The following is a 19,641-nucleotide window of genomic DNA, read 5'->3' as shown; positions in this document are numbered from 1 at the left end:
GTTTACTCATCTTCTTCTAAACACTTAACATTACCTGATAACATATTTGTTTGTTCATTTGATTACTGCCTACATCTCCAACTATGATATATGCTTCATGAAATTAAAGACTTTGTTTTATTTATTCTGAGTGTTTAGAATACTTCCAGGAACATAAATGACCCTCAATATATTTGAATAAGCAATATTTCTCACGTAGAACTTTGGAGTGATTTTTTTTCTTGGAAGAAGTATTTGGGTTATGTTTCCTGAGCATCTCAGTTTTTCAAGAAAGGACCCTTGAAGGTTATCTAATTTAGTGCTGCCCCCCATTCCAAATAGCCAGTCATTCCCTGAGTATAAAAAAAATCATAGGAAACTTCTCTTTAGTGAGCTTGAATATTTTAATATGAAAGTTTAACCACATAGTTAACATCATTATTAATCAATATTATGTTTTGCTTCACATCTCACTCCAGATTGCCCATGATAAATATGAATGGACAGCCAATTTAAGCCCTGATTGCACTTTATTAATTTGTACATTCAAGGTTATAAAAGCAAAGATTCTTTGCTTAATTCAAAAACCCTGAATAAAATATAACTTGGAAAGACTTTAAAATTTTAGAGTTAGCTTTTTTCTTTTCTCTTTTCTCTATTTAAACTTTCTCTATGTTCATGTAAAATCGCAAACTAAAATTAATAAAGTACATTATTTTATTATTACTTGTGTTAATTTACCATTGTCTAAAGTTCAAAAAAGTACTACAAATATTTTTAATTTCAGATTTTCCTGTCACTTTTACAGAAGCTTCAAAAAAAAATCTCAACATATTTTTAATTTAAAATTTTTCTATGCTATTTTCTTTCATTGTTTGAATCACAATTTTTATTTATTTATTTATTTAGTGAGTTAATTAGTTGTTTTAATCTGTCTCTCCCTAAACTTCAGGCTTCATGAAGTAAAGATTTTCATCTGTTATTATAACAGTACTTTCTGAACACCTAACAGAAATCCTGTAATAGAATAGATATTCAATAAATATTTATTAAAATAATGAATGCTGGATCACTGAAATGCGAACTACTTTATTAGGTTCACTAAACTTTCACAAATTACTAGGCCACTGTTACTAATCAATGAACTTCAGTGAGCCTGAGAAACTTTTATAGGTTAACTCTAGAATTATAAATTTAATAATAATAGAATACATCTATGTATAATTATGGAAAGTCAAAGATTTATGCAACATACTAACTGAAAACTATGTGGTTCTTCTATTTATATGCATAGATTATATTGTATTATTTACAATTATGTAAATGTTGATAGAACATATAGATACATATAAGTTTATCCATAAGTGTGTGTGTGAGTGTATACATGTATAGGTGGATAAAGGGGGTATGTATAATATATATCTATAAAAGGGGATGTATTATACACACACATATATGTACTAATGAAGATAGTTCTAAAGTAATCATAGGTGTAATTTTATTTTCATTTCTTTTATTTAGAATACCATTATTGAAATTAGCATATTAAAAATATTATAGAAAGATGTATATAGGAATCTGAAGAGTATTTTGAGAAATTAGATCCAATAAAGAGAAAAATTGTTTATAAAAAATTGAGATACACTAACTAGAATGAAATATTAAGACATACATAAAGTCTAAAACCTATTGCTCTAAAGTGGACGTATCTCATGTGCTACACATGGGAAGCTTTTCTTAAGCTATATTTAAAGTGTGCATGGTTTGCAAATGTGTAGGGAATGATCACCACTGAGACATTTCAGTACAGGTGGTAAAAGTGTGAGAGTGCAATTGAGTAGCCATATGCTTTCCTTAACAAATTTACAATTAAGCTATTTAATCATTTTCTAAGTTAAAGCAATTATAACTTAAAGATAATTTAACATATAGATTGTTTTATAGTGAAAATGCTCAGAAAATTTGGAACTATCTGAGTTACATTAAGTTGTAACTCTCTTAAGTTCATGTTCAGCCTTTTCAAACATCTGTTAGGCTTTTTAGGTAACTTTTTATACCCAGTATAGTACTAGGTACTAAAGAACAGTTTGTTCATTTATCACAAAAATATATGCGAGGCTATGATTTTTAAGTTCATTTTTTGTTGTATTTTGCAAAAGTGATACTGGCTTTCTAATTTTTCACAATGTGTTTCCATATTATTCATAAAAACTTTGCAAAAGTGATACTGGCTTTATAATTTTTCACAATGTGTTTCCATATTATTCATAAAAACATAATAAATACTAACCTCAGTTGAGTCATCTGGTTTTGGTATGGAATTATTCCGAAAACGATCAAAATTGCCAAAGCTGCTGCTGCGCTATAATATAAGAAAGAAAGGAAAAGGAAAGGAAATTTAGGATTTGTGACTTTCACTGATAAGTGAAAGTGAAAGTGAAAATATATTAGATTATGGTTCAGTAAACATCAGTCTTGCAAATGCAGGATCAAAAAAATTGTCTCTGGAATAGATAAAGGCACTGAAGGCATAACTATTATCAACATTGTAATGTTTATAGTTGATAAAATGTCTTCATATGTTTTATGTTATATTGTTAAATACCTTGGAGAAAATCTATTAAATTTTTATTTTATAGTGTTACTTTTGCTCTTAAGAATGGCATACATTACTAACCCTACAACCAGCTAATAACGACAAAAACCATCATCTGAGAAGATCCAACATTATGCCTCATAAAGATCATATCTGTCAAAAAAAAAAAACGAACACAAATGCATTTCCACCGCTAACTCTTGATAATTTGAAATTTTCTACTTGATGTCAGGAAGAGAAGGCATACACATACATAGACCTACTAATAAGTTGAAAACAACATTTGGGCATGCACAGTCTAAGGTGTGGAGTAAAACTGAATTTTCCCACATTTAACATGAAATTACAGTGAGACCTCTGGGTCAATTTCATGCACTGGTTTTGAGAAAAAGCTTAATATCTTAATAGAAGACTTGTTCCCTTGGTTACATTTTGTCCTACAAAGCTAAATTTTTATTCTTATGCAACTTATTCTAGGCAGGTAATTAAAAACAATTCCTGATATGCTGTAAAGTAAATGATTCTCTTAAATTCATTTTCAAAAACATTTAGAGTCATTGAGTCAAAAAATCGATATTTCTTCACTATTTAATTTTATACATCGTTTAGGAAGGTGGATATCTGATATTATGTCCTTTAGGTACCATAAATCCCAAAATATGTTCTTTCTTAAGAACTTTATCTTTTTCAAGCTTGTATTTTCAAAATAAGCTGGTAGTACTAAAAAATATCCTGGTAATCAGAAGAGTTAATAACGAGAGTCAGTAATCTATAAAACTTTGTGTTGTCCTTTTAGAAGTCATAACCCTCTTCAAGTCCTTACAAGCACTGTTAAACTCACCTCTCCCCACCAGCTATTTTTAAAACTCCTTTTTTCCCTTTTAAATGAGCTGAAATAAAAAGATCCTGACATGTGACAAGGGGTTAGCTTGATAGACAGTGTGATACTGAATATTACCCCAAGGATAATGGCTGTGTTAGACACAATTAACGCCTTTTGCTGACTTGCCACCCCTACTGAACAAGCCCTTCAGCTTGTGGCAAAGGGAGAAAAAGAAAAGAGCTGAAATTGAGAACCACCCTCAAAAATACAATCTCCTCATGCTGAGTTTACTAACCTAGGATAACTTCTCAAAGCATTAATCACCTCATCTTGCCTACCAGGCATTTCCACCAGGCCATCACTGCCCAGAGATCACAAAAGGGAATTGAATGTATTGTTGTCCTGCTTATAAACTATCTGAATACAGGGAAATCCGTTACTCTTTTATATATTTGAAACATTCAAAATTGCCTAGGGCAATTTTGTAACCTATATCCAGCCTGTGTCCTGCTTATTAAATATTAATGAGGGTTACAGCATGATTTCCACCACTGGATAATGAGTCGTGTTGCCCAGGAGGGCACAGAATAGGCTCACTTCAGCATTTCTCTACACTATCTTCTACTATTAAGTAATCAGTAGTCTTCACCTTTTAAAATCAATTTCCCCTCATTATATCAATAAAAAGAGGCAGATTTCGGAGTGATGGTTCAAGAAAGCTTTAGGACTATTACTTTGGTTTTGTCAGTCATCTCATTATGAATCACTCAACAGGTTTAAGCCAGAGGTCTACCCATGCTCAGACACTCTTAAGAAGCTACTCTACACTTTTAAATGAATATTTTTAAATTTAAGAATCTACTCTACATTTTTAAATGAACATTTTAAAATTTTCATTATTTGCTAGTCTAGAAGTAAGTAACTTTCTGCGATAGTTTCTCTATATATAGGTTATGGCTTGTGATGAAAAAGGATTAATATCTACTATGAGATATGGACAATGAATAAATTTATAATTTCTACTCCTGTTAAGTTTCTAATGAAAAGGTGAATCATGTGGAAGCAAGTGACTTTACAGATAATAGTATTTTATAAATGAGAATGTATTTGAATACTGATGATTTTGCATTGCATAATTGTAATAGTTAGATTTACCAAATACTATCTGTCTCATTGAGACAAACTATTATATAAATAAATAGCTATCAATGGAAGAGTAACAAATAAAAATGCAATTCATATTGTAGATAATTCTTTGTTTCTGTTGACATTAGATCATATTTAGTCTTTAACTAGATGCTATGTAAATCTATATATAGTCTTTTGTTGTCTGATTAGATAAGTATTTGTAAAATGGCACAACACCTGTGGAGGGTAATTTGGCAACTAGAAAGATTACCTTTATGTTTGCCCTTTGATCCAGCAATTATATTTCTAGACATCTATAACAGAGATACACATGGATATAAATTGACTTAAATATCCACATTCATTGTAAAACTTTTATATTATCAAAAAGCTGTAAACATCAGTTTATTAAGACGGGACTGATTGAATAATATATCATAAAACAATGAAAATATGTGCTGCTCTAAGAAATTGAAATACATCTGTTTATACTTCTATGGAATGATCAGGATACAGTGTAAGTGAAAAAAGCCAAGTGGAGAAAAATGTACATAGTAGGCTGCCATTTTTCTAAGGGTGGAAATACAAGTGTGTTTTAATACTGGCAAATATATACTTTCCTCCTTAGAGAAACTGGGCAAAATAAACAAAGTAAAAGAGAGGGGAAAGAAAATAGACTTCTCTGAATATACCTTGTTTTGTAGATTTAATTTTAAAACTATGTAACTGTTTCAAGTATTGTATTTTACATATTTATAAACATGTTAAATAGAAATAAAAACAATTCCTAAATATTCCAGATAAAAATGAACCAAACTTAATTCCATATTGAAGTGGTGGCTTCAAGAGAGTAATTATCCTAAGTGACTTTAAACAACAGTAATGTGATTTTCCAAAGGACAAAAAACAATGCCAAATTAAATTTTAATCTGTTTTCAGTAATCAGATTGTTATTAATAATATTGGCATATATAAATATGTATGTTGAGGGACAATGAAAATAAGTAATGATGTCAATGATATTTGGAGTCAGGAGTTTCAGAATTCTCAAAATTATCATCTTGTCACATCATAAAGCAAGTAAGCTATCAAAGGCTACTGGGACCATGTCAAAACAATACATGGGCCATATTAAAAATATTCTAACTGGAGTAGAGTATACCCAAATATGAGATAATTTTGGTATCAATAAGAAGAATAACTGAACTATATTAAAATATATCTAATATATCAAAATTCATGAATTCATAATGATGTTAAAAGAAAATTCAGTAGTTACCTTTGGAAATGTTACAGTGATATTATTAGAACTGTCAAGTAAAGGGAAAGAAATATTTAATCTGTCCTTGTATGAAATATATTTCAGAGTAACTACATACTTAATGAAGAAAAATCTCTCTCATACATATATATTTATGTATAGACTAGCTAATCAATTAATAATGATGTAATTGCAAAATTACCATTTTGTAAACCCTTAATGGCATAATGAATCTAGGAAATGATTATCAATGGCTACTAAAATCACAAAAAGAACTAGAATATATACTTCATGATGGAAGTACCTAATACTGCCAATGAAATATTCTTTAAAAAAATCGGGTACATCAAAATTTTGTATCTCACTATCAAATTAAATACAGAGACAGAGGAGCATGTTAAATGACACCAAGAAGATGCAGTCCATCAAAAATCTAGACAATCAGAAAATCTATAGGGCAAATAACCTGAGTTTTTAAAGTAATCAATAAAAAAAAAGGGGACAGGGAAGTATAGATTAATAATCTTTAAGACTTTTATCCACTAAATATAATCCATGATCTTGTTTAGATATAGATCAAATAAACCACTGGAGCAAAAACATCCAGGAGACAACTAAGGAAATTTTTTAAATATCTAGCTATTTGCTGATATTAAAAAAATAGTTATTTTTTTATTTGTAATTCAAAATAATTTAGTGAAGGGTAGCAAGTATGTGGGCATAAAGAGGAAACATGACTAGCCATAATTTTATGATTAATTGGGTGATGGATATGTGAAGCAGATTGCACTACTCTCTACTTTTACATATGCTTCAAAATTTCCATAACAAAATTCTGGGTTAAAAAAGAAGAAATGAATTTACAGATTTAGTAATGTGTAGGGACTGGGGTGTATATGGGAAAACTTTATACTTTTAATTTTGCTGTGAACCTAAAACTGCTCTTAAAAAAATAATCTTTAAAAAAGACTTGATGGTAGCATAAGTTTCTAAAGAAGAAATTTTAAAAATATCATTAATATTGCGTAGGTTATAGTTGTTTAGAAATACAGACATATTTAAGGAGAAAATAAACTGTTGCTTTCTGTATTTATTTTAGTACAACTAACTTTCTGATATAAATGCATGTTATTGGGCTACCTTTTGAAGACTGTCTGAGGTTACATGGTGTAGATTACTTTCTTTCACATAGTCTACTTGGTTTTCATAAAAATAAGACTGGACAAGTGTCAGTTGGGGTGTTTGAACACATTTGTTTGTGTGTGTCCCTACACAATGCAATGTATAATTAAAACTTGAAGAGCATTTATTATTTTGTTACTCACATTTTTTCATTAGTTTTGTAATAATTTGAATTATTACGGAATGACATTTCATAATATAAAGCTGGCTGAGTTCTTAGAAATCATCTAGACTTTCTCAATTGGAAACTGTTATAGGAACCAGAACTCACCCCCCTAATCTCCCCACCAAAAAAACACCTTTTTTTTTTCAATCCTCTACCCTGATGTACTCTTCTCTCTGTCATTTCATTACAAAGTGTTCATTCTTCTATTTTTAAGGAAACTTGCTATCTAAGCAGGATGGAAAGTGTAGAAATTTAGCTTGATAGAAAGAATGAACTGAATAGACTTCTTAAAACAATGACCAGCCTAAATTTATCAACATGAAGGAGAAGTAGGAAGTCATTTTTAGGAAATGTAAATTAATCTTTTGACCAAAATCAAAAGAACTTGACTCTTATTTTCACTTCTTAACCACCTACCAATTTTGAGGGTCTTCAAATAAAATTTTACCTCCAGCATGTGGGTAAGGCACAAATGGAAAAATTTCAGTCTATTTCAAAGAAAAATTTGCATATGTGAGTCAGACATTCTCAGTATTTTGAAATATACTGGCAAATTAAAAATTACACACTGCCAATGAGTTCTCACATCATCTCAATATTGCACATAGCGTGTTGGTTAGTAATATGCTGTAGAAGATCAGAATTTTGTTTCAGCCATAAGGTTGTATGAATATTCTATAATAACAGTATGTTAAATTTCAATAAGCTTGTCAGCCTTTATCCAAAGACATTCGAGGATTTAATTGTTCTAATTAACTCAGCTACTGAGATGTTTTGAAGAGTGTGAAACAAATTTAACTCACTTAAAATAATCTGTTAAGATTGCATCAGTGTTAAATAATTACACTATCATGTGGTGCCAATGGAAGACAGTTGTGTGGGGCATCAGGGGGAATGAAGACTAAAAGACAACCAGAGCTGTGAAACACGGGCTTCTACATGAGCATTTAACCTTGGATAAAGGCAACCCAGTGCTCAAATGTATATCAATGCTCTAGATATTTTTAATGTACATCTGGACTCTTAGAACAAAAATTTGTTTACTTGATCTGTCTGGTTCAGTATCTTGTCTATCAACTGAAAAATATCTAAAGGAAGTACAGATTCTATTGCCACCATAGTGCTTTAAAGTTATGTCAAAATTTCCATGCTAAAGCTTTACTTTCAGACATCGAAGTGCTACCAGAGACGTTTTCTGCAAATTGAAACTGCCGCAAAGGAAAGAAACTAGAACAACAACAACAAAAAATCAAAATCAATGAAGAATGATCCATAACCTATAAAAGTGGTTATTCATATCAGCCCATTTAATGTAACAAAAACGAGTTTTATGGGTAAACCAGACTCAAATATTTAAAATTGTCAATTGCACCTCTGCATGATTTATTGCTCTATCTCATGATTTACATTACATCCATAGACTGTAAGTCATGCTGTACTTTCTATATGCTTAATAGAAATTAAGATATTTTCTTTCAGCTGCAAGGGGTTCTTAAAAAAAGTAGTATATTCTTTTTTTCGGTTAAAACTCATAATGTGGCAAAAGTTCAGTCACTTGATATCATTGATTTTTAAAAAACTCTATAGAATGTAAAGGAAATTAAAAGCTTTTAAAAATGTGACCATGATAGTCAGAAACCTGTCCTCAAAGAATTTACATTCTATTGGTACCATCAACCAAATAACTTAAATCGATAAGAGCTAAACAGAGCCATATTCAAATGAGTGGTATAAAAATATAGAAGCAATCCTAAAAGCTGGTTAAATTTGTATGATCCTCAATAAATTTAGTTTAAAAAGCAGATTAAATTTATACACAAAAAATGAAGTTAATAATATACAATAGACGTCAACTTGGAAATTTATATATTTACTCATTTACAAACACTAATTTGTGCTCACTACTTAGTACATGAAAGGTATTTTGTGTTTATATGTCTATACCTACATAATTTATAGTAAATCTATAGAAAGGTTCATTAAATGATCATAAATTTTGGAAGTAAAATTAGTTGAAATCAATACAATTTGAATCTGCTTAACCATCTTCAAAAATTATTTACTCTAAGAGATTGTGTAGTAATTGACTGAGGAATTCTTTAGAAATCACCATATTCAAAGACGGTGATTGCTAAAATGATGGTAAAATAATAAAAAGGCGATGAACCACATTCTGTATGATAAAGGGAGTACTAGACTACATGCACAAAAAAATGTGTCTAATATAATTATCTCTTAAACTCTTCAAGGAAGAGAAAGAAAGATTGTCTACAGTGAACGTAATCATTTTGGACACTGGAAAACTGTTGTGTACTTGGTACAAGAATATTTCACTAGCATTTTTCATTGTCTGGATGGTCTATCTCTCAAAACCAAAGTTGGCAAGAAGTTTTCAATTCTTGCACCAGCATGGATAGTTTTTGAAAGCCTTCGTAGAGGGCTGTGTTGAAAAGAGTTCTGAAGCCACTTTCAAGCTTAGAGTTAAAGAGGTCGTGGTTAACCATGTCCACCATGGTTACAGAAAATAGTGTGTGTTTTAGGGAAGATAGTGGGGAGAGGAACGAGAAATTACAGGTAACGTATTCCTTGCATTTACCATCTCTATTTTAAGATATTTCCCTGACCAAATTTCCATTACTAATTCTGTTTTCTAGGTACCTTGATAGAGAGAATTTGGTGCCAAAAATGTATGACTTACATTTCTAGTTATAGGAAATATGTATTATCTTCTCATACATTTAGAAATTAACTCTTTCTTATATGCATATTATTCTACTTATAACCAAATATTAAATGATTTTTAATGTAGTCAGATTATCATCAAATATTTTCATCCTACGGCTAAACTTCAAAAACAAATAATTCTGCATACAGAATTCTCCTGTATAGGATATGGTAACAAAAGAAGATAATATGAATATCATGGTAAAAAAGACAACAGTTATTCAGAAGAATAACTTTGAAATACTAATCTTAACAGGCCATACTACATTGACCATACTCTTACATATCAAATATTCTGACTTTCTTAATAAGGGCCTGATTCTACTCTTTGTTCTACCTAATAATGAAATCATATCATATGTTTTATGTATATAATATAATCAATCTATAAGACAAGCTATTAAAAATATAAAAAGAGAATGTCTATTCAATATAACATAAAAGAGGTTTCTAAAAAGCAAGAAGAACTTACTATCGGCTGTATTAAACTGAACATTTTTTTCAGGATCTTAGACTTAGGCCTTTTTTCCTTTTCAGTAATCAGAAAGAGAAAAAGTCTTGAAAAATTTTCATTACTTAACACATGGTGGAAGAATGTACAGTATATTTAAGTTCATTAAAATAATTTTAAAATATTTAATAATTGATTGTGTTGACTCAAACTTTAGGTTCCTGAAAAATTTCCTAATAAGTTTACCAGTCAAATGTTTATACCATTAAATCAAGTTAAAATAATTTTGCCGCATTACGAAGAGGCAAACAGTCATAGTACTCACTGCTTTAACATCATGGTTAAATAAAGAAGTAAAAATTAAGTATGAAAAATATAATTCATTTAATAAACTTTCCCATCAAATTCTCTGGAACAAAAACTCTTGGTTAGTTACCTCCATTAGTCTTAAATGTCCTCCACACTCACTTGGCCTCTGGATACATATTAACCTTTCTAAAAGTCTCCCAAGGGATATTTAGTCATGCAGTAATCTCCTTGAACAAAAGTGGTGACAAACAATAAGCTAATTCTCAAAAAGTTTTTTTTTAAGTCATTTTTACTACTTTTAAATGAGTGTGTTTGATGCATGATTTTGGTCCCACTGATTAATGGTCACCGCCAGCCCAGCTTCTGGAGTTGTAATGTTTCTGTGAGCTTCCTTCCAGCAGAGCTCGACCATTAATCCAGTGGCATATGTCAGCTCAGCAGAGCAAGGTCACTCTTCTGCTTCAAGGGGAACCTTTTTAGAAATAATAAAACTGACAGAAAGTTCTTTTTTGCATGCTTTATGCCACCTGAGGTTGAATGCCGCAGTTAATATCATAAAGCTTATAAACATTCCCATCTCAGGCAGTACTCGCTGCCACTATGCTTAGGAATTTAAACGTTTTTTTCTTAGTAAGAACAGACATGTTTATGTGGGATAAATATATGGTATGTAATCCCAAACAGGGAAAGGACAGGTGGAAAAAATTTGTAGTAAGTTTATGCTAGGATATTTAGAAGAGACTTTTGGGTTCTCTAACTTCCTCATTGTCTATTACACTTATTTTTCTTTCAATTAAATTGGATTTGGCTATATGAAATTTTAGTCTATCGAAGGGTTAATAGTGGTGTTGAAATGTAATAGTCATGGTAGAAATAAACCAGTTTATGATAATTCCTAAATCAATTATATAATGTTTGATAACTGTACAGCACTTATATTTGAAGGAATTTTATTTTTAACATTATACACATTTGTTTCATTGGTAATTGCTGCTTTAAAGTTGATAAACAATTATAGTAAAATATTCATAATCTTAAAGTAATCTGAAATTTGTAGATGGCCTAATTCAAAAAAGATGATGGCTAAAACTATTAAAACTAACAGTATAAAGAATTTATACCATAAGCATTACAAAATTTAAATACTGACTTATTTATTACTTATACTTATTTAAAAAAAAAATCAAAGTTGTGTAGTTATTACCATGTAAAATGTTCAGAAAAAAATTTAACCAAATATCCAGACTGTCATCTCACTACGAATTATTAAATAGCATTTGATACAAGACAAATCTGCCTTGAATCTTATTCCGAGAATTTAAATTATTAAAATTATGAAAAACATAGAAAAGAAAGTTTATAATTTAGTTGTCTTTATTTTATGTATACAGAGAAAAGGCAGAGCCAGTTGGCAATTCCAGCCAGTCTTTCTAGAAAATCACTTCCTGGGCCAGGTCTTTATGTCCAATATCAGGCCCTCTTTTTGACAAGTATAGGAACTTTATTTTTCAAGCTTGCAGAAATAAACAACCTTAGGTGAGACTGACTTGTAAAATAACTGATAAGATAACAGAAATTGCAATACCAAGTATTGATTAGGTATGAGACATTCAACTGCCAAGAAGAATATATATTCTTGTTGACTGATCAAAGAATTGTCTCCTCTGGAAGAAATACGTCATGGGACACAAAATCATTGTTGGGAGTTTGTTTAGCATAGTAGAGTCACAGTAAAGTGGATTAGGTGATACTAAGGGCTATAGACGTGAAGTTATAATAACTCAAAATACATATTTTACCTAAATGAGCACATCTGAGCCAAATGGAATATTTGCTTTGGCTCATCTGGATTATTCTGCAGACACAGTGGCAAATTTCTACTCTCCCACTCCTTTTTAGGCTCCCTGAAAAGCAACACCATTCACAGATGCTTCTCCCCACCGCCCCTCCGACAGATTACAACTTTGATTATTTTTTTTCTTTCGTTTCGTTTTGATTCTAAGAATGGTTACTTTGTTTTATGTGGGTGTTGCTCAGATCTTCATCAGTGACCCATTTTAAAACTGTGTCTTGAAGTAGGTTTTTTAGATGACTAATATTATCCATTAGTCATTCCACATTTATTGTACATATATTGAGAAATCACAACTATGTTCCATGTTACAAATGTTTTTGATGGTAACTAAGGTGTAATAGAAAGCACCTGGAGTCTGAAAGTCAGATGAAGTTCAGTCCCCCTTATTTCCCAACAAAAATTGCAGGGATATAAATATGAGTAATATACACACCCTGTTCTTGATGGTGACTCTAGTTGGAAAGACATATTGGGATAAATTATGGTAAGAGAAACAACAGAAGTGTGGAACAAGTGTTATCAAAATAGAAAGGAGGGAGAGATTACTAATCAAACATGTACTATGTGCTAGGATATTTACATGTGTAATTAACTTAATTCTCACATCAAGCCTATGTGACATGTTTTAACACATCCCCTTCAGAATAAGCACATCAAAGCTCAAAAGAGATTTAATAAAATGTTCAACTTCCTGCAGTTATGACACATCAAAATAGGACCTCAAACCTGCGTCTATAAGACTTTCGTTCATGTTCCCTATTGCTATGTCAGAACACCATCCTATGCACGAACACCATCCTATGCACCACCTTGGGCTAACTGGTGGAGGTTTTCTTGAGGGAATGAGAGTTCAGTGAGGTATTAAAAGATATATATGTATGTATGTATGTATGTATGTATGTACGTATATATGTTTATGTGTTGGAAAAAATGGGCAAAGACATTCTAGACTAGGGGAAGCACAGAGAGAAAAGCATGAGAGTGGCTAGAACCACTCAACTCAAAGATGAGATCTGAGTATATAAAGAAAGGCATCAGGGGTTTTCATGCACAGAGGGAAAGCCATGTGAAAAGGCAACAAATGGTGGCCATCTGCCAGCCTGGAACAGATCTTTCCCTTATGGCCCTCAGAGGAAACCAACTGTGCCAGCACCTTGATCTTGGACTTCCAACCTCCAGAACTGTGAGAAAAAAATTTCTGTTCTGTAAGCCACTCTGGCTGTGGTATTCTGTTATGGAAGCCCTAGAAATCTAGTACAGACTAGGTGAAAAATTCCAAAGCTCTTTGTGTGAGGAGAGAAAGAGGATATGGCCAGCTGTGTGGACAAATGGCTCTATCTATCAAAGAATCACTTTATCTACCACCAGAGACAGCTTAAAACCCTCTTCTATTTTTATTAATCAATTCTTAATGGAAGATATTTTTGTTCTCTACTTAGAAGCTGATTACAAATGTCTGGTTTCTAAAAGTTCGTCTAAATCCTTAACACTAGAAAGGAAGAGAAATGGATTAGTTTGGTAATGCTAAATTTGGAAACTTAGATATGTAGAGTATGGATTTAATTCTATTAAAACACACACACACACACACACACACACACACACACATACAATCTGCAGGGATAATGATGCCCTTTATCTCTAAAGCAAGGCAAGAAAAGAGTAAATAAGTGTCTCATTAAATTGCTTTTTAACAAATCCAGATTTTATACTCTTCCTCTAGAATATAATATCCAAATTTCCAATGGGGAGTCTACACTTTGATCATTTCTCTCAGTAATTTGTCTCCTGAACCTTCTGGGTATGTCTGGGCACTGTTTATTGTTTGTTTGTTTTTCAAGTATAACCAATCTATTTGGCCCCAAACCTTTTGCTACTTGCTTACACAATCAAAACAAAACAGAACAAACAAAAAACTGATTACAGTTTTATATACTGTACTATAGAAAAGCTAAAATGAATTAGTGCTTTTTTTGGAGAGGAGTTTTTAAAACTAAAATTATTTAACTCTTTAAAATAAACATGGTGAAATGAGAAAATTATTATTAGTTCATCTCTTCTGATTTGAGGTGACCTAGAAATGAAAATTAAATCCAATTTAAAAATGTATTTTGAGGAAACAAGCAGAAACCATTAGGAAGTGGTGCATCATTTGGGGGGTGAATTTCTGGTAGCCTTGAGCAGAGGATAAGGGTATTTCCCCTTGGCATAAGGACAGCTAGAAGCAGGAACAGAACTGTTTACCATCTTTCAAGCACATAAAGTAAGTTTCTTATACATATTCAAATGCGTACAATAAGTACAAATAGATCTCAAATCCAACATCTCTCAATATCCACCATCATCTCCTTCCTAGTTTCTATAATAACCTCCTAATGGGTCTCATCTCCCTGCTTCCTCCCTCACTTCCTTCAGTGTATTTGAAATACCAAAGACAGAATAAACCTACTAAAACGTAAGCCAGATCCTTCTCTTTTCTTCAAAAAATCTGTCAATACTAACTAAAATCCTTATAATTATAACTAAAATCCTTCCAGGAAGACCTGGAAGGCCTTCCATGACCTGGCTCTGTGTGACTGCTCCTCCCCTTGCATACTCTGCTTCATTGTTTCTTGTACACACCAGGGACACACACACCAAGACTTCTGGGATTGCTCTTCCCTCTACCTGGAATACAGCTCTTCCATTTACTTCAGGTCCTTTTTCATATGTCTCATTCTCTGGTTCCTTGTATCTCATGTCTATATTTTCCTTCTTAGCACTTATCAATACCTAGCTTGCTATATATTTAACATATTTATCTTGTTTATTGTCTGTCATTCCTAGTAAGTGTAAGTCCTATCAGGGCGGGATCTTTGTTTTTTTCACCACTATATTCCCAGCATGTAGTCTCTATTGTCCATAGTAGGCACTCAGATAGTTACTTTAAAGAATGAATGGATAAATGAATGGGTTAATGAATTAACTTCTAAATCTTTTGGAAAGATTATTAGGAAAAAAAAAATGGCTTCAGATTGGGAAACTTTAAAAGTTCTTGATGGTCAGACATATCCTGTATGAGATAAATCAGAATATTTGAAGATGGAACCCAATCATAAATATTCTTTAAAGCCCTTCAGTGATTCACATGTGTAACCTAGATTGAGAACCATCAATATGGACATTATTTCCACACTTTAAAGTGCTCACCGAACTCCTAGGTATATTTTTATAGTCTGATTTCTAAAAAAACTCTTGGGATGCCTCTGCTGCTAGTCTGTAGGACCACACTGAGGAGCAAGTTCTTATATCCATATTTTACTCAACTTGAATGTCCCTATGACACTTTTTATCATGGTTTGTACTTTGTTTTCTCCTGACTTGTTTTACTTAGTTTTAGGTTTGCATTATAATGTACTTGAAATATTTGGGAAGCAAATATAGAATAAATACTAACTAAATACATAAATGAAGATAACTTCTTGAGAGCATTTTCTGGATGCAGAGGAGGGTGATAATCAAAAGTAAAAATAAACGTTTATTTACACCCACTACTTTTTAAATAGGAAAAGTGAATTTAAAATATTACCTACAATGTATATTACATATTTTATTTGATATCACTTTGTCTGAAAAGCCAAAACATTCAACTAAATTCATATCAATTGAAGTCAGAAAATTATACCACAGATGAAGAAGCTAAAAGAAATAGTAGAGTGGAAACCCACATGTTTAGAAAAAACACTGTCCTATATAATCCCAAATTGTTTTTTTTAATAGCTGTGATAACTTAGGTAAAATATTTCACATCTACAGGACTGTTTTCTTTCCTGTAAAGTGGGGGAAATTTTTTCATAATTTCAAAATAAATTAATATAAAAATTAATATACAAATGCCTGGCCTAAAGTAAGTACCAGTGCATGTAAACACTTCTTTTTTTCTTATAGTTGGTTAGATAAGAGTTAAAATGTATCTTAACAGTCTTGATAGGAAAAACAAAGAAAAAAAGCTCTTTAATGCCACAACTATGTGTCATTCTTGTCTAGGAGCATAAATTTGCACAGCGGGCAGTGCAGTGAAAACAGCTCATAATCAACTCATCACCTCTCATCATTGCTAGGATCAAATGCAAATGGGAAAGAATGCCACTTCAGTCATTGCTAGTGAAAATTAGCATCTGTGACACTAATGGTGTCTCATTTACTATGCACTTTAGGTTTTAAAAAATGGTAAAAAAAAAAAAAAGCTATTTCTAGAACTGCCATTATTACAATGTTTCCCTATATAATAACAGTGGTATTTGAATCTCTTTTACTCAAAGAAAAACCTTAGTAAAAATTTATTAACACAGATCATTAATCCTAGCCAAAGAAAACCCAAATCGTTCAGTTTCAGAATTTCATTTGTAACATTTATTCCTTTTCTATTTTCTAAGTTTCTACCATATTCCATGACCTGGAAAAAAGGTCTACTGTTAAATAATGATAGCCCTCTCTAGGGATTCTTACACATTTGCTGTATTGATATTCTTCTTAAAATGAAACTTAAAAATGAATTAGTTATACTTATACACATATGTACAAACTTTCTTATGTATACACTAATAAACTTGCTTCTGGGAATAATGAAAGTACATAACATTAGTGAGTTAACATGAACTGGATGAATAAATAATATTTTCATCATTTTTAATGGTGCTCATTACCTACTTTAAATTTACAATAAAACACAAGGAAGTCTCTCTCAGAAATTCTGAAATAATATAACACAAGGAGTGTATGTTTCTGAGTGAAGAGATGTGAACTATTGTCGGATTTGTAGTTAATCAGCGTAGACAGTGATTCCCTATATATCGGACTGAGTTCGTCATGGTTCTATTCTGTCTTTCTAGACACAATCTCCACGTTTCCTTCCAGCAGATGAAGGGATTTACACTCTCCTTTCTACTACCTATTTATTTGTAGGGATCATCATGACATCCACCTCTGCTATCCTTTATGGATTTTGCTCTTTTCCCATAAAATACACAAAGAAAATTACCCAGTAAATGTTTCAAAGACATAATAATTGGGAAAATATCACTTTTGTATTTAAAGGAAATGATTTATTTGACCTAGAATGTTGAAAAACTCTTGTAGGTGTACACCTACATACTTCTTTAAATTCATATAGAGTGGATAAAGTAATAATGTGGTACATATATACAATGGATATTTCTCAGTCATGAAAAAAAATGAATCTTGGCATTTACAACAACATAGATAGATCTAGAAGATATTATGCTAAGTGAAATAAGACAGAGAAAGACAAATAGCATATGATTTCACTTATATGTGGAATTTAAAAAGCAAAATAAGTGAACAAACAAAACAGAAACAAATTCATAGATACAGAGAACAAGTTGATGGCTGCCAAATGAGAGGGGAGCGAAGGGATGGGTAAAAGATGAAAGGGATTAAGAAATATAAATTGCCAATAACAAAAATAATTATGGGGATGTAAGGTACAGCATAGGGAATATAGTCAATGATATTGTATAAAGCCAGGAGGGTACTAGACCTATCAGGATGATCACTTTATAAGGTATATAAATGTCTAATCACTATGTTGTACACCTGAAACTAATATAATACTGTGTGTCACCTGTAATTGGAAAATAAATTAATATAAAAATTATATGGAATGAAACTATCCATCTCAAGAAAATGAGAATTTATTCACAACAAAATTTATCCAGCTGTAAAAATGCTTGTCTATCCTTTAGCAGATCTTTGTGTCAGAAAGAATTAATATTAAAAATAATTTATTTTTAGTTTCCAAAGATTGGAAATTATTTATTTTTAGTTTCCTTCAGAGAAGTTTCCTGTAGCTTGAAAAGAGTTTTAAAATATTGACCATTGTTCAAATGCCACATCGATTCACAATCAATTCTCAAGTCTTTTCTCTCACAATGGATGCTAAGCAAATAAGGACCCATAATAGATACTAAATCAATCCTTTAAAAAGATATTTGATGTCAGCTATTGTTTATTCACAGATTAAACATGTTATTTACCTAAGAAACTCAAGAAATGTACAAGTATAGAGAAATTCTCTCTAACAGTATTTCATAAATTAATAACTAATTTAGACTTCTAAAACAGTATCTAAAGTTTGTTAGCTTGTGCCTTATTTTTTTAAGTAGCAATTATTATCTAGACGAAGACTAGAATAACATTCCAAATAGTATCAATTTGACAAATCTACTAAGTTACGTGATTTTGATGCTTTCCAAAACACGAACCAATCTTCTCCTTAGTAATGGTGTTAGTTCAAGAGAAAACTAAAATGAAAAAATACCGTATTTTTTATTCTACCATATAAAAAATGAAAAAACATATAAGGAAAATATCTACTTTACAACCTTCTCATAATTAAGTGCATTGTGAAGAGCTGAACACTTAAGAGATAAATTGCATTCAGTAGATTGTTAAATAGATATTGATAACTTTATGGTCATTCAAAATGTGCAAGAAGATTTTATAATATCAACCTTTCAAACAGAGACCATCAAATTGATTTCATGAAGTTGATAATCTGAGCTCAAAGTTCAGTTACAGATGTAAATGATCAAATATGCACTATAAGATAAAATTACAAAGATAAGAACTGGTATTATTTAGCAACTAATCTGTAATTTAATTTTTTTCATACCTGCCATGAGGCATTCAACCCTCTGATTGAATTTATTTATGACTGACAGATAAGAATAATGTGTGCATGCATTCTATTAAATGGTTTAGTTTTGTTGCCTACGTATGAAATTGTCTTACCTTTGGTTTTTGATGTTTCTCCTTCTCTGAAGCATTGGATGGTTTTCTTTTCAACATCTTGAATTCAGCCTATTCCAAGTGAGTGCACTTTCTGTTGTTTCAGAAACAGCTGAGGATAGTCTACAGTGTGCTGTCTAAGATGTACAGCAGTAAATAATTTTGAGCCCTGTGACCTGCCACTTCCTTCTTTTGTCAGGATATGACTTCACATCTACATGGGTAACGTTTCTGGGCTTTCTTTTTTTTTACAATAATTCTTTGGTAACTCTTTAATGTTCTGTCTCTGCTATATTCTATGAGGCGAATTCTTAAATTTCACACTTTGATATCCCTGCAGTTATCATAACAGTCATAAAGATTTCAAAATAAAACTCA

At 31.3% G+C, this 19,641-nt stretch overlaps 1 protein-coding gene across 2 annotated transcripts in view; it reads right to left on the bottom strand.

The window, feature by feature from the left end:
• Positions 1 to 19,425, bottom strand: part of LOC120596636 (SAM domain-containing protein SAMSN-1) — a 42,842-nt gene extending 23,417 nt beyond the window's left edge. The window contains exons 1-2 of one of the 2 annotated variants that reach the window (XM_039855155.1): positions 19,267 to 19,425; positions 2,270 to 2,336 (exon numbers count right to left, since the gene is read on the bottom strand). In XM_039855155.1, the coding sequence (XP_039711089.1) occupies positions 2,270 to 2,336; positions 19,267 to 19,301 (102 nt within the window). In that variant the 5' untranslated portion in view covers positions 19,302 to 19,425. Of the gene's footprint in view, positions 1 to 2,269; positions 2,342 to 19,266 lie in introns of both variants that reach the window. The other variant, XM_039855154.1, reaches the window with a different exon arrangement.
• Between the last annotated feature and the right edge of the window lie 216 nt (positions 19,426 to 19,641).

This window comes from Pteropus medius, unplaced genomic scaffold (assembly GCF_902729225.1).
Source record: "Pteropus medius unplaced genomic scaffold, Ma_sr-lr_union100, whole genome shotgun sequence".
NCBI lineage: Eukaryota > Metazoa > Chordata > Mammalia > Chiroptera > Pteropodidae > Pteropus > Pteropus medius.
The sequence above is the reverse complement of the archived record's forward strand: the minus strand, read 5'-3'. Positions and strand labels throughout refer to the sequence as shown.